Raw genomic sequence first — 14,881 nt, 5'->3', positions numbered from 1 at the left:
GCACTGCATCACAGCACTCAGAGCCCACGTGTTTCACAGCACTCACGTGGCTTCAGCACTACTATGCTGTCACAGCACGGTGCTGCTCTGGACAAGCACAAGAGGGTCCAGCAAAATAAAGTGATTTGGTCAAAGTCGATCAAAACTGAAAGCTATGGCATCGTCTCTGTGCTCTGGGAGGTGCAGAGCCGTTGCTCCCTGCTGTAGCTCTGCTGCAGTCTGGCCCAGATCCAAACTCACACTAAGTAGGTTATGGATAATGACTTACCCCTGCAGACGTCAGTCCTGAGCAAACAGTCCATGAGGGCAGGCAATGCCAGAAGCTCACCCTAATCTGGCCCTGATCTGGAAGAAGAAACTCAGCTCAGGGAATTTGGTTTTACCTCGGAAGCAAACAAAGCCATCACTGTCCTTTTTCTCAAGGCTTAAGCGACCACATCTCTCAGCTGCACTCAGGTGTCACCCACGTGCTGTGGGTCATCCCCAGCCAGGAACTTCCTGAGGACCTCTGGCCATAGGAGAGCAGCTGGCAGAGGGCAGCTGGAAGGCCCTGGCTTCCCGTGCTCCAGGACAGTGGTTCCTGTGTCACAGCTGCTGACCTGGTGACAGCACAGCCACCTGCCACGTGGGGACTGGGGACATGCCTCACATTGCTGCTTTGTTCCGGATATAAGCTGCAAATTCGTTCATATCCTGAAATTAAGCTGAAAAAAAAAAGGACTGACAGCACAAGGCTGTTGGGATGGATAAGTGAGAAATGTCCCTTGACTCCCTGCTGTCTCCCACTTCACAAAGATCCTTTCACTTCTCAAGAGCCCAAAGGTGACACTGGATCAATTCTGGTGTCTAAGTGAAAGCAGACAGTACTGCAGTCATCGGGTCTAAGCATCCAAGTGTACCCAGGTACAGGGCACATTACTCTTCCTGAGCACTTACACAGCTTGCCAGGTAGGCCAAAACCAGTCCTAAACCAAAGTTACAGTAAGAACAGTAGGGAAGCTGAACAGTTTAAATGTGTTTTGGATATGTACACAACAGATGCAGTGGTTGTAGTACAGCCAAAATCTGAAAAGCCAACCTTTCAGGTTCCCTCCTGTGAGCTTTCTGGAGGAGCTCAAATCCCTTGCTGTGGCCTTTGGATCAATCTACGACAGCAATCTGCTGCTGCCTCTCTCTGATCACCTTTATCAAACAGAAAACACAAAAATCAGCTGGTAGAGCTGTGCTGGCCAGACAGAGCATGGAGAGAACCTCAGCACTGCCATGCAGTGAGCACAGCTCCCAAGCAGAGGATTATTGCCACGAGCTAGAAGGAGCTTTCTGATTACTCAGTGAAGTAACTGAGGTGCAGCCAGGCTCCTCCATGTGGCTGTCTCTGCAGTGCACCATTAGGCACAGTGCACAGTGATCCAAGTGCTCCCAGGGCTACAGTAAGCCACAGCATCATGCTGGATTCAAATTATCAAAGATATGCAAAGAGCTGCCTGGGATATGCTGCATGACTTGCACGTTGCCCCTCATGCCCCGTTGCCTAGGCACAGACCAACACAGGGGTAAGCACATTCACTCTTTGTCTCCCACCCGCTGCACTACCCACCCTTCCATGTGGTCATTTTCCTTCCTGCTGAGAAAAAGAGTGCAGTTTCCTTTGGGGCCCCCCATCCCAGCTCTGAAATCAGCCAGCACGATCTCTGCAGTGCAGGGCAGGGCACTCCCTTCCCCCCCACGCTGAGCTCTTGATCTCTGTTGCCCTGGCAGCTGTGGAAGTGGAAAGTGGAGCTGAGCCCCCTGCACAGCAGTGCTGACAACTCGCTGCCTGCCTGGGCTGTGTTGTTTGGTTAAAGCCAATAAATCCCTGGGCAGTGCTGCTGAACTCCTCTAGGCTTTGCTACGAGCACTGAGAGATGGTGGCACGCAACTGGCAGTGCTGTAAAAGGGACCTCAGAGGTGAAGGCAGCATTGTTTCTTTAAGCAATTATAGTGGGAGCTGAACCTGGGGACTGAAGAGACAAAACCCATGGCTGCAAGTGTTTGAGTGCCAGCAAGCTCTGAGAGGAGCTGCTGCTGAGGACTGCATGCAAGGATCAGTGCTGGCCTCATCCTCCAAGCTCCTCAGTGAGTGGCAGAATGGCTCAGGTTGGAAAGGACCTTAAGAACACCAAATCCCCCACCGTGGGCTGGCTGCCCCCCACAAGCTCATCCAGGTAGCACCTCCAGGGATGGGGCACTCACACTTCCCCAGGGCCTCACTGCCCTCCGAGTGAAGAATTTTCCCCTCACATCTACCTTAAATCTCTCCTGCACACCTCGCTCTGTGCCACTTACAAGACTAGGGCTTGGTGGTGGCACAGCCTGAGCTGTGTGTTCTCACAGCACCTGCTTAAGCAAATGGATTTGCCAATGAAACAGCAATCAAAATGGCAAAGAAAAACCAAGAACATGTACCAAACGTAAGGCTGGAGGGAAACAACACTGTAAACAACTCATTCCTGCCTTCTTCTCCAGCTCAGGGCCTGAACTCTCCATGGTCACTCAGGTCTCAAAATAAACCATGCCCTTTTTAAACAGATGTTAGCAAGAGAGCTTTCTTTAGAAAATGAAGGTGTGGAGTGTGACCTTCTCACCATCCTACTACAGGCACTACAGTCCTCCATCAGCTGGGCTGCCAGCAAGCAGGCTGCTACAGCTGACGGCAGACTTGCTGCTTTGAGAAATGCTGTCAGAAGAATGGCAGCTTTGTAGACTTGGCTTTAAAGAAGGAACTGACTATGGCTTTAACACAAGAACGTGTTAACTTACAGAATTTGACTAATGCAAACAGCATTCACAACCCTCTTGGATGTAACACCAAGTTATGTGTCTTCAGAGCAGAAAATCAGGCTTTTACTCCTCTGATGAATCAAAGGTAATTGCCCAAATGACCAGAGCACTGTGACTCATTACCAAAAAGAGCCAGAGCTATCAATCTGTATTTGTGATGATGTACTCGATAGTATCAAGTGATCTACACATATGATCATAGCAGAAAAGGCCAAAGCATCATCCTCACATTATTTAAATGATGACACTTAGACTTCAAATACTACATGAGATGAGAGACATTCTTGGAGAACGTATCGTATGAACAGAAAAACGGGATGGGAAGAACAAACTTCTGTCAGAAGAGGTGTGCAGATACCAAACATGAAGCAGTCCTTCAGAACTGGGCCAGACAAACATGTCCTGGCTGCTCACCAACTGAGAATACAAAAAGGAAAGCTGCAGCACAGGAAAATAAAAGTGACTGGAAGAAATGGGGAAAGGTGGGAAATGTGCTTTCCACCATTGCATCCTAATGGATAGGGCCTTCAGTTCAGTGCTTTCAGCTACAACAAAGCTCTGCTGAACATCTGCCCACTGCAGAGGCACTGCATGATTTTAGCACTGGATGATGAGCAGCACTTAATGAGGTTCTGCAATGAAGTGCATTAGCAAAGCCTCGTGGCACACATCTGCACACTACCTGCCAAAAACAACTGTGCCTTCCCAGAACTGCCATGCTCTTCACTTTTTCTTCAGCAGCAAAATGAATCTTCAAATGAACTGCTCTTAAAGAGTCCTCTCCAAAACACGACTGATGAGTGATTTTTGTTTGGGGACAGGAAATTACGAAAGCATGAAGGATGATTCATGTGGTTAGGGCCCATCTGCTATTAGAGCAGGCAACAAATCCCTCCTTCAGCACCAGAACACCACCTCCATTGCACAGCAGCATGGTCAACATGAAGATTTTTGCAGTGTGCTCCCTGCAACAGAATCAGAACAGTTCAGATTGGAAGGGACCACGAGGCACCACCTCACCAGTAAGTCACCACCCAGTAACACGTAAAGAGAGTTAGCCAATTTTTGTATAAAAAGAACACTAAGGAGGGTACAAAGACTAAAGCAGGCTGGAAAATATGTGGAACTGTTTTGATGGAAACTTTCTGACTTGCCCCACTGTAGAATCAGGTGTGGAAATGATTTCACTGCAATTAGAAAAGGACATTATACAGCTAAATAATAATCATGAAAAGAATCCACATTCCTTGCTTTATTAGATAAAAGCACTGATTTGGTTTCAATTATTTAATAGCTTGATATGGTTAAGCCCAATGGCAACACTGATAAGATCAGATTGTAAATAAATAGAAAATGGTGATGGAAGTATCAGGAATCACAGTTCCACTGTTTTTCAGGACACGTTTCTGGGTATTTCCTGCACATTCCAGCACATTTTACACTAGGAATTGAGAGCAGAACAACCATCCGGTTCCAGTGTACCACACATGCTCTGAAAGAGACACACATCTCTGCAACAGTGCCAACAGGAGAAGGTTTGCCTCCTTCCTACAGCAGAGTCTGCATGCCAGTGCAAGAAAGCAGCCTTCACACAGTCCTTCCTTTGGCTAACACTTAGTTCTGAATTCTTTAATACACAGCAGTAACTCCAACTGAAGAGACCATCAAGGCCAAAAGAATGCCTAACCCTTTAGTGCCAACAAACATAGGCATGCTAGTGCAAGAAGAAATAAGAACACAGCCAACACCAACGGCCCGTGCACATTAGGATTCCCAGAAAGGTGAGTCAATGTAGCAGGAAAAGTGAGAAGTGGAAGAGTAGGCCATGAAGGTGGAGAGAGGGCTCTGCTCCCTCTGAACTGGAGGAAAGTGGAAAGCTTCACCATCTTTCACAACGAAGTTGTCTGGGGAACAAAAGAGGGAACGCTATAGAAATGGAAAAAGAAATTGGATGATCAGATAGTTTACCTGCTTAAAGCCACGTTTCCTTACTCTGACACTCAGCGTCACATCAGGACCTGGGCCTCACCAGAGAGAAAGACACAGTCACAGAAAAGACGAAGAAAAGCTTCCAGCACCTCTGGGATCAGAGCAACATACGTTAAAGCAACACAGCTAAAACCCCCGAAGCTCAGCATTTAAACTGCAATCAGAAATGAATCAGAAAACAGCAGCATCGAGTTCACCCTGGCACTAACAGAGCACCACTGATGCTGCTTGGAAGGATCACAAGGGAAAGAAGCACATCAGCAGTGCAACAGAAACTCAGTGCAGCTTGATCCAGTGCCACCCAACCTACACCCCACCATGTACTTCTCACATGAGCTTCTGACAGACACATCATTTGTGAAATCTAATTCACTGTAAAGGGCAATTTTTTTCAGAAGCTCACACTGGAAGATTAGCCTCTTTTAACGATGCACAAATGACTACAAATTACAGCTTCGATTTTTAAGTGGCTTCCAATTTCAGAGGCCTAAAGATTGGAGGAAACGATGAAGAAATTAATATTGTCAGATTAATGGCTGCATGTCAAGGCCAGGGGAGCACAGAAATCTGGGTGGTTGTCTTTTGTCCCTGTTCTTATCACCTAACAGCAAACTGTATGCTTGCTTAGAGCAGCAACCAGTGTCTCCATCTGTATGTAAACCACAGTATGTAAAACCAAACTCCAGACATCTCTCAGCATGCAGTACACAACTGTTGCTCAAGGCCCAGACCTCTGCCATCCCTGAGTCCACCTTAGTGCTGTTCCTCTGGGGTTTTTGTCTCACAGCTCATGAGAGCTCGCGTGAGGCTCCGGCAGCTTGTCAACATCACAGTTCTTAATCAGCTGAAAGAGAAACTCGACCTGTTTCTCATAGCTCTCAACCGAGATTCTCTCATTCAACCCATGGATCCTGGTAGAAAGAGAAGAATGTTTTTCATTCCAATGTGCATTTGTGACCCACCTGCACACACCCAGCACCTACTTGCCACTCTTTAAGCAATGCTCAGCACAAAACTACTGCAATAGATGCCAAAGACTGCCATCTAACTGCACTGTCACTCAATCTAACAGAAATAATTCACTGGTTCTAAGCCTCACAGCACAACTAACCCCAAGTTAAACATATCCCAACTCTTCCCATCCTCTTGACCATTTATATCACTGTCCCACACATCTACCAAAGCACTCCTGTGACACTTACACCTCAGTAAGATGACAAATGTATTACAGAGTAAATAAAGAGACAATTCCGTGTATATTGATGCTCTTGATTATCATCACTTCGCCCCAGAAAAAAATCTAACTTTCCACTTCAAGGTGCAAACAAATTCACAGTGCTCAAACATAGGGACAAACCTCTTCAACAGGGCTGAGCACCAGAACAATACGTTTCACACTGCAGCGCTGTATAAAGCAGCCAGACAGCTTCACTGCATTGCCAGCATGGGACACCTGAACGAGGTCTTGTTCACATTTAGAGTAAAGAAGAATAAGGGCTAACAGTGCAATTATCATCCCCAATTTGTGCAGCACCCAAATATGCAGGAAATGGGTGGCCTTGCAGAACGTGCAGCAACTACAGCACCACACCAAGGTATACAAGGCTGGGTTTCCTTCAGCCCAACGCATACCAGCTCCCTCTTTCTCCAGTCCCCACCCCACACAGCTGCCCACGTGCAGACAGAATACAGTACCTGGGAAGATCATCTGGCTTCAAGAGCACTGGGTTAAATCGATAAATGGCATTTGTGACGTTAGTGAAATGCCTGCTGTCTGTGTTTCCAATACACGTGCCTGGAAAACAAACCTCAGGTTTAATATGCATGGCAGCAGCAATTTAATGACTCACCCACTTTTTTTCCCCAGGAGAAAGGAAAGGCATCTGATTACAGTACTGTGTGACACACAACTACATCAAAATCAAAAAACACTGAAAATAATTTACTGCAAGATCCTGGAAGAACAACATCCTCTCCTTCATGACGAGGAGGAACTGAACATATGATTCAGTCATGCTAAGAACAGCTGTGATACTCAACCTTCACAGAGCTTCAAACTGCAGTCCAACAAACAGTACAGAAATAGAAAGGAGCTGCAAGCAAGGGAAGGGGCTGGGATCATAAGGAACAATACAGAAAAGCAGGAATGGCTTTGCCAGTTATGGAAACAATAAAAGAAGAGCTAAAGAAAGAAGACCTCCGACTTTCCCTCACAATTCCTTTCTTCCCTGAAGAGATTCCTTTGTACGTGTGGAGAGTCCAATTCAAGGCTCATTGTTCCTGTCAGTTTCCTGTTTGCTTTTTTACTTCCACCACTAAAAACTAACATAAAACTTGAAAACAGAAAGGGGGAACTGAGTAAAAGAGGAAAAAACAGCTGTTTCCAGCAGTTAACAGCTGGGGTGGAGAAATACACAGAAAATGGAAACAAGGCAATATTGGGAGATGGGGGAGAGAAAAGCAGGGTGGAAGCTGAAGAGGAAACAACTGTCATGTGTTTGCTGTTACCTGGGACTACACTGTCAACATCTGGGAAAGTATCCAGAATGGTTCTTTGAAAAACATGGACTCCAAAGGTCTGGTCATCCCACGGGCTGATGGGAAGAGGGTCAAAGGCCTCTACAACATCAATCTTCACTCTGTCATCAGCAATGGTGTTTCTAACTGTCTCCAGCACCTGTGGGTAAATCACAGAGATTACTGATAATAATGAACAAAAGAATAAAATGAGAGCATCTCTTCTAGATGTCAAAGTACGTTCTGCTTTGCAGAAGATGTTTGTCCATGACCTGCTAACTTCTGCTCCAAATACAGATGCAGATTTAGGACTGAAACCATGTGGCAGCCTCTCTGCCTTTACTTGGTGAAGTTTCAGTATAATCAGATGCACATCACAACCTCAAGGTGCTCCTCAGCTGCTTCAGCCCTGACAACTTGCTGCCAACTCCTCCTACTTTGTAAAAACAATCCAGAACAAGCCTCCAGAAAACACAAACTTTCCAAGGTTTGGGAAGGGAAGATCCTCCTCTTTGATAACATATCACAGCTGTCCTTGGCTCACGTGCCTATGTACCGAGGCACAGTATGGCCATGTCCCACACATCTGAGCTGTGTTATGTATGGCTCTTGAGTAGAACACATTCAAAAGCTTGGATGGCAAAATGCATGAAAGCATGGAAAACTACAAAAACAGAAGGAAGCTGCCAGTGAGCAGACCAGCCATTAGTTATCCGTTTCAAAGGCAGAAAAATCAAGTTATCCAAGATGAGAGCAACAAAATAAATAATTGTGCAGGCAGGAGTACCTCCATGGCCTTCTCTGCAGAGTGGATCCTGAAGTTCACAGTTGCTCTTGCAGAAGATGGGATGACATTGAGCTAGGAAAAATGATCAGACCATCAAAGGAAAGTTAGAAACAGATCAAAATGCCAACTGCAAATTCAGAAGCTGCTCAGTGGTGCTGGGCCTCACTGATGACTGTGCCACTCTGTTCCTACTGACATGAATGTGAGATCTCTTTCTGTACCCAATGTTGAGATACTGCACCTCATTTATAATGCAGATAACCACAAAAAGAAATTCACTTTTTCGTTGAATCAAAGGCTATCTAGCTGCTACACAGAAGCTGTCCTCTTATGCTGAGACACTTCCCTTCTGAAACTCTGCAAGGAAAAATTTTGAGAGAGCTTTTTTCCAACATTTTTCCTTTATTGCCACATTACTTTTCCTCAGTTACATGATACATTGTGGCTTCACAAATATATTAAAGTAACTCACTCTTCTTTGCTGTAGAATGAGTATTCATACTTTTGTTACATTGAAAAGGTATGATTTGAAATAACAAAAGAAACCAGAGTGTAACTTCCCTCCTGGCCACTCAGTGTCACTGTTCAGCCACTGCTTTTTTTGTAACACACTCAGGGACACATCCAATGCTCTGTTTATTTTCCGAGTCTGCAATATTTTTGGAGAGCTACACCTCTTTATCAGGGCAAAATCTGTCTGTATCAGCCACAGCTTGTTTTCTCTCAGTCCAAGGTGCATGCTCACCCTCCTCAGATGACGGGAAAAGCCTGACCTATGCTCACAAAAGCAAGTCTCCATCTAGGCCAGGGAAGACTTTACACTGTAATGCAGTTTCAGCTAGTGTCAGCAATACTTCCTGTGGTTCCTTGTCTATCCTAAAACGTAAACAATTTTACTGTTGCTTTACAAACGTCTCTTTGTGACAGATTTCAGATACTTCAGAAAGGAAAGAAGTTGCAACTGCAGCTAAATTCAAGTAATGACTGAAGTCAGAACCATCCTAGTTGTGACAGCACACAGGGTCAAAAACCAGGGCTGTACTGATCTTATGATCAGATGTATACAGACAGAAACTGAAAGTCCTAACTGTCCCATTATATTAAACAATAATAATAATTAAAAATAAATCAAGATGAAGCTACCTTGATTCCTGCGTTAAACATTGTGACTGCTGTGGTAGTTCGAATCAAGGCATTGGTGGAAGGCTTCGAGGCAAGAACTCTTACAAAAGAAAAGAATCACTTTTCAAAGACATTTCTTTTCAATGTAAGCATCATATTTACATAGGCAACAAGCTGATCTGAGGCCTATTTAAGTTACAAATGGTTTATGAACTACAGCACTGAACTGCAAAATGGTATAACTGATTTCCTGGGAAGACCAGGAATCAGCCTTTGTTTTCTAAGAGTGGGACTGAGAATGCTCAGCAAGTGCATACACTGAGGCTGCAAAGATGATTTCTTACCTGCTGACAATTGGTGAAAACAGCCAGAGATTGCTCATGATGATATTGAGAGGAAAACTGAACTAAATGGAAGAAACAAAACCACAGATTAGTAAGATTCTAGTTTTCAAGAAGATAACACATTCATTTTGCTGCATCTGAAACAAGGCTGACAGGAACAACCCTCAGCGTGGGAGAAATGGCAGCTTCAGCCTTCTTTCCAAGAGCTACACAACTGTGCTCCAAGTTCACATGCTGGATTACTCTTCAACTAGCAATATGAAAAGCTGGGAATCAAATGATGGCTCTTTCCTCACCTCTGATGCAAGGTGCTCCATAGTCATGAGTTCTGGCCCATGGCCGAACAGATTGCGCAGGGGATTCTGCTCCAGTCTAAGGCAAAGCAAATCAACATTCACAATTAAAAACATTCTTTGGCTGTTAACTGCTCCAGAAGGCTGATAGGAACTCGGTTTCTAATACAGATCCATGTACTGGAGATGTAACAATCTGACCTGTGAATACAGCTCCACTGTTCATACCCTGACTAGTCAGTTTGCTACCCACTCAGATATGTAACAAGATTTACTCAGCTTCGGGATGAAACATTCTACCATCACACCATGCTGACTGGTTTGGATAACAGACACTCCAGACATTTGGCTATTGTTCCTTTGCTGGGCACTGTGTTTCTGCCCTTCAAAGTGGGCTGCAAACTTCAGCTTCAGATCTGTAAGGGGAACTTGCTAAATACTATAAAAACAAATATTACAAAAGCAAGTCAAATACCAATGCCTTAGGAACCTGCTTTGACTGTCTCTGATATCAGACAACAGGGAAGCTCTCACCTGGACATTGCTGCTGCAAGAATGCCAATACTTGTCTCTTTTGGAGGAAAGGATGAATGTCCTGGCTCTTTCTCCACAGTGAAGTTCAGTGTTATTGAACCTTTTTCCGTGACAGCAATTCTGGCCAAATATAAATAAATATTAACACAACTCCAAACCAACATGCACAGAGTACAGGTAAAAGAAACTAGCCTGTATAATTTTTGCATTACATGAAATGCTGCAGAAGCAGCAATAACAAATTCTCAGCACAGTCTTTAAACATTTGGAGGTCTGATGTCTTGGCTTCTTCCCCTGTGAAAAGACTCTGCAGCATACAATTAATACAGTTGAATGAGATAAGCAGAACATTCTGCTTTTGTCAGCACAGCTGATGGACAGCAGGCAAACTGGAGGCCCTCTGCTCAGTTCCAGCAATGCCAACACTGCCTCATGTCTTGAAAACATTTTGGTGACATTAGCAAGGTCATTTCTAACACATCATTAATGGAAATGAATCACATTCATCAGGGTGATTTTTTTTCCCCCTTTTGCTTACAGAGCTACTGGTTTCTTCATGCCTGCAATGATGCCATCCAGTATAGCACTTCCCTCATCCAGCAAGAAGGAGAGTTTCACTCCTCTGGCTTCCAGCAGAGCTGCAATCTTCACTGCTCCCTTCCGGCCAAACACCTGTGAGAAACCAGTCAGGAAATGGCAAAGTTTAGCCACACCACAGGGAAGAATGCTAGAAAGCATCTTACTGCTGACCCCCTGGAACAAACAAGCCAACCTCAGGCCAGCCTGCCATGTCTTACATATACTCCAAAACTCTTCCACATCTGCAATCAGAAAAAAACTAACACTCTACTACATTCTTCTCTCTTTGCTCATTACACGTCACTTAAAGCCAAACAATCAATACATAACTACAAGCACGAGCCTGACAGTATCTAAACAGATAAAGAACAACAGGAAGGATTTTCCAGGTGAACAAGGTTTAAAAAAATAAGCCTTGTTATGTACATGACCAACAAGTAGTTATCTAGCCAGAATGAAAGAAAATACCTCTTCATCGTGTCCAATGCCAACATAGAAAGACCTGCGGGGTTTGTAATTTCTTCTCAGTAAGAATTCCAGAGCTTGCAGAATGCCCTGCAGAAAAAAAACACCACACAAATCCACCACAGAGCATTTTATTACTCTCTGGTGTCAGCAGAATAAATGTAAAAGATTGTAATGTAACGTAAAAGAAACATGATGCATTCTCAGCCCGCAAGGAGACTTTGTCCTGCTCACAATTGAGTGTTTATTCCTTCAGCTCCTTCTGATGACATTCATATTCTCAAATAATGCTTAAGACGTGGCGTGCTGCACAGCATCAGTGCATGCACACTGTACAGTGTAGGCTTGTTCTTGCAACTGATGAAGTCAGGGACACACTGCATAGGAAGCACAACTCTTAATTATCCAAGGACTCACTGTTTAAATTGTCCATCCTTCACACAGCCTGGCTCTGACTTGAGCTAAAATCCCATGTATTTTAATGGGCAGGGTGTTTCATACAAGAATTACTAAGGCAGAAAAAGAAGAATGAGAAATGAAATCTATCACTTGCCCATTTGCCATTTTTCCATTTCCCTTGTCTTTTCAACTTAAACTACATTTTTTTTGTTTGTTTGCTTGCCATTTTTAGCATAAACTTACATCACCTTCCCCTCACAAGCAACCACTTTGCCATGTCCACTGAAATCACTGACTCTCATTGTCTGTTTGTGGGGTTACTTATGCAGTTCACAGTAGAAGAGAATATCAAAACAAAACCACTCAACCAAATACACATGCATCTGTAAATATATGCTTTTCTATATCTTGTAAGAGACTTAATTCTGTTTCCTTCAGTAAAATGAGACCACCTCACTTCATCTCTAGAAAAAGTTGGGAAGAAACTGCAGGGCTTAGGAATTTTCTTAGGAAAGAAGGGCAAGAGAGACCACACTCCTCCAATTCACCATTTCCTCTCTGAAATATGACCAAGGCAACGTACTATGGCAGAGTTTTTGTTGTCCAGCGTTCCTCGTCCATAGATGAAACCCTCATGCTCAGCAGCTGAGAAGGGAGGGAAATCCCAACCCTCTGGGGGAGCAGGCACAACATCCATGTGTGCGAGCAGCATATAGGGCTGCAAGTCCGAGTCAGAACCCTGAACTGAGAAGAGGTGGCTGTGCTCCCCAACGATTTCGTGCTGAATGAACTTCGAAGAAAACACAGCTGGGAAGACTGTTGGGAAGAACAAACAAAGAAAAACACATGACAAAGAAAAACAAGCACTGATTTCCAGGGTTATCAGCGTACACCCCTTAGCTTCAGTGAGCTCAACACAGTGCTTTGGGAAGCAGACACATAGCTTTGCTCTCACACTTCCACGGACCCATCTGAGCTGGTAATTGGGATTTCCCTAAGCATAAATGGGAACTGTCACCCACCAGCAATGATGGAACTGCCAAATGGGCTGAAACAGTGGTACTCTTTCTAACTTTTTTCTAATGGCCAGCTAAAGAACCAAAAAACACTAAAAAAAAAAAGGCATCTGAACTTCTGTCATAGCTTTGGAAATGAGTGTGCCTTTCCTGAGGAAGAGCAAAAATAAACCTACTCCACTGTACTTATGAGCCATACACACCTTCATTGATGTGTTCACTGCAATAAAATCGAGCAGCAGGGATCACTAAGGATGAAAGCTCAGTACCTTTCCGAATGTAATCCCCAAATTCTGCCATGGCAGTCGCATTTAATTCCTCCGGAGATACAGAAACAGTCGGGATTTTAATCGCACCTTGGGTCAAATACAAAAGAGGAATCAGTCGATGCAGAAATCAGCCCAACTCCACCTGACGTGCACTTCAAAAGGCAAAACAGCATTTACATCCAGCTGCATTTTTAAGGCTTATCCCACAGCACAGGGAAACTGTGAAGGGTGACTGTTGCAGGAGGGATGGCCCTAAATGTGTTTATGGCTGACTGCTGCAGGAAGGATGGCCCTAGATGTGTTTATATCATTTAGAGAAAGCTTTTTCTACAAAACTGTAAAACATTTTTTGGGTTTTCAGATGAGAGGGCCCAACGATAGGTGCCGTAAGGGGTCCCTATTTCTCTAAGGGGAACCAGTTCCTCATCCAAGCACCGTGCTTGGCAGATTAATATCAGTCAGGAACTCAGCTTTCAACGCCCAAAGTCAGTCAGGTTGGGAGGGCGCAATAAATCACAGCAACCCCACTCGGCCCTCGCTCCATCCCACCCCGCCGCGTCACGCACGCAAAACCCGAGGCTGAGAGGAGCGCGGGCCGGAGCGGCCCTCACCTCGCAGCACCTCTTTGAGCTCCAGCCTCTCGTCGGCACCGAAAGCGGCCGTGCCCCCGCGCCGCGCCCACAGCCGCGGGATGGCCGAGGATTGCACGGCATAGGCACGGAGCAACATGGCGGCCGTCACCGCCAGCGCCACAGCGCACAGCCCCACAGCCACAGCGCACAACGCCACCCGGCAGCGCCCGCCCGCCATTGCTGGAGGACTTAGGCCGCTAGGCGGCGGATGGACGTGGCCGCGGGCCAATCGCCGCTCAGCTGTTCGAGGGGCTGGCCAATGGGCGCCGCGGTCCCGCCCTCCCCGCGAGGCAGCTTGGGAGTTGTGGTTCTATTGTTGGCATGGCGGCTTGTTGGGGGGCGGGAGGTGTACTGCAGTGAAAGTTGTGCTATGTGACAGAGTGATGTGGAGATAAATGGGTGCCTTTGGTGAGGAGGGTTAGTAATCCACGCTGTGGCAGGAGGGCATGGCTGCAGCAGCAGGCAGCATCCTGAGGGGGTTTCAGCCCTCAGGTCCCAGCAGCCCATCCACCTCCTCGGCCTTCACAACATTTCTGTCTTCAGAAGCTGTTTTCCAACGTTCCCCCTCGCTCTCCCCAGCCTTGTGAACGTGAAACTCGTGCCCGCTCTGCCTGTGGAGCGAGGTGGAAATGTGCATCCCCCCCTTAGAGCAGCACTGTGCTGAAGGTTTGCATCGTTTTTCAGTGGTGTCGGCGTTTTTGAGGTGGTCAGGGCTGGTTCTGGAGCCCCCACAGAGCGCCCCGAATCGAGTGATGGTTCACACATTTCTTTATTATCCAAAAAAAAAAAAAAAAAGAACAAAAGAAGAAGGAAAAAAACCCTCAAAACAACGACAACGAAAAGAGCAAAAGCGATATTAAATTAAATAAATTACAAACATTCTGAGCTGGTTATACATCAGGTGTTTATCGCGGGAGCTGTTATACACCACTGCTTTGAGAGCAATAAAGGGACACTGGAAATGAAGATGTTTTATCCCGGCGTAAATCGGAGCTTCCCTCACTCTCCTGTCCAGGCCGTGGAGATGAGGACGTCGTTGAAGCTTCCCTGGGCTCTATCTGTCCACATCGTTGCCAGATTTGGGCTGTAGCTACCGAAACGAGGTACCATTTTTC

At 45.6% G+C, this 14,881-nt stretch overlaps 1 protein-coding gene across 1 annotated transcript; it reads right to left on the bottom strand.

The window, feature by feature from the left end:
- Positions 1 to 5,480: 5,480 nt before the first annotated feature.
- PM20D1 (peptidase M20 domain containing 1) lies at positions 5,481 to 13,944 on the bottom strand. The gene is made up of 13 exons (XM_065740209.1): positions 13,746 to 13,944; positions 13,135 to 13,221; positions 12,433 to 12,665; positions 11,454 to 11,540; positions 10,945 to 11,078; positions 10,407 to 10,526; positions 9,876 to 9,951; positions 9,580 to 9,641; positions 9,257 to 9,335; positions 8,114 to 8,185; positions 7,318 to 7,486; positions 6,505 to 6,604; positions 5,481 to 5,720 (listed from the first exon to the last, which is right to left on the bottom strand). Exons 1-13 carry the CDS (start codon positions 13,942 to 13,944, stop codon positions 5,591 to 5,593), a joined length of 1,548 nt encoding a protein of 515 aa, XP_065596281.1. The 3' UTR covers positions 5,481 to 5,590.
- Between the last annotated feature and the right edge of the window lie 937 nt (positions 13,945 to 14,881).

Source organism: Cyrtonyx montezumae, unplaced genomic scaffold (assembly GCF_038088225.1).
Source record: "Cyrtonyx montezumae isolate F1298 unplaced genomic scaffold, pur_monq_1.0 scaffold_26, whole genome shotgun sequence".
Taxonomy (NCBI): Eukaryota; Metazoa; Chordata; class Aves; order Galliformes; family Odontophoridae; genus Cyrtonyx; species Cyrtonyx montezumae.
The sequence above is the reverse complement of the archived record's forward strand: the minus strand, read 5'-3'. Positions and strand labels throughout refer to the sequence as shown.

Bases quoted from the DNA above. Each gene is read 5' to 3' on its own strand.
- PM20D1 (XM_065740209.1), bottom strand. From the start codon at position 13,944: ATGGCGGGCGGGCGCTGCCGGGTGGCGTTGTGCGCTGTGGCTGTGGGG. The intron at 8,186-9,256 runs GTAGCTTCATCT...CATTTTTCCTAG, and splicing joins TGTTTAACGCAGGAATCAAG to CTCAATGTCATCCCATCTTC. The intron at 6,605-7,317 runs GTAACAGCAAAC...TTTGTTTTCCAG, and splicing joins TGTTGACAGTGTAGTCCCAG to GCACGTGTATTGGAAACACA.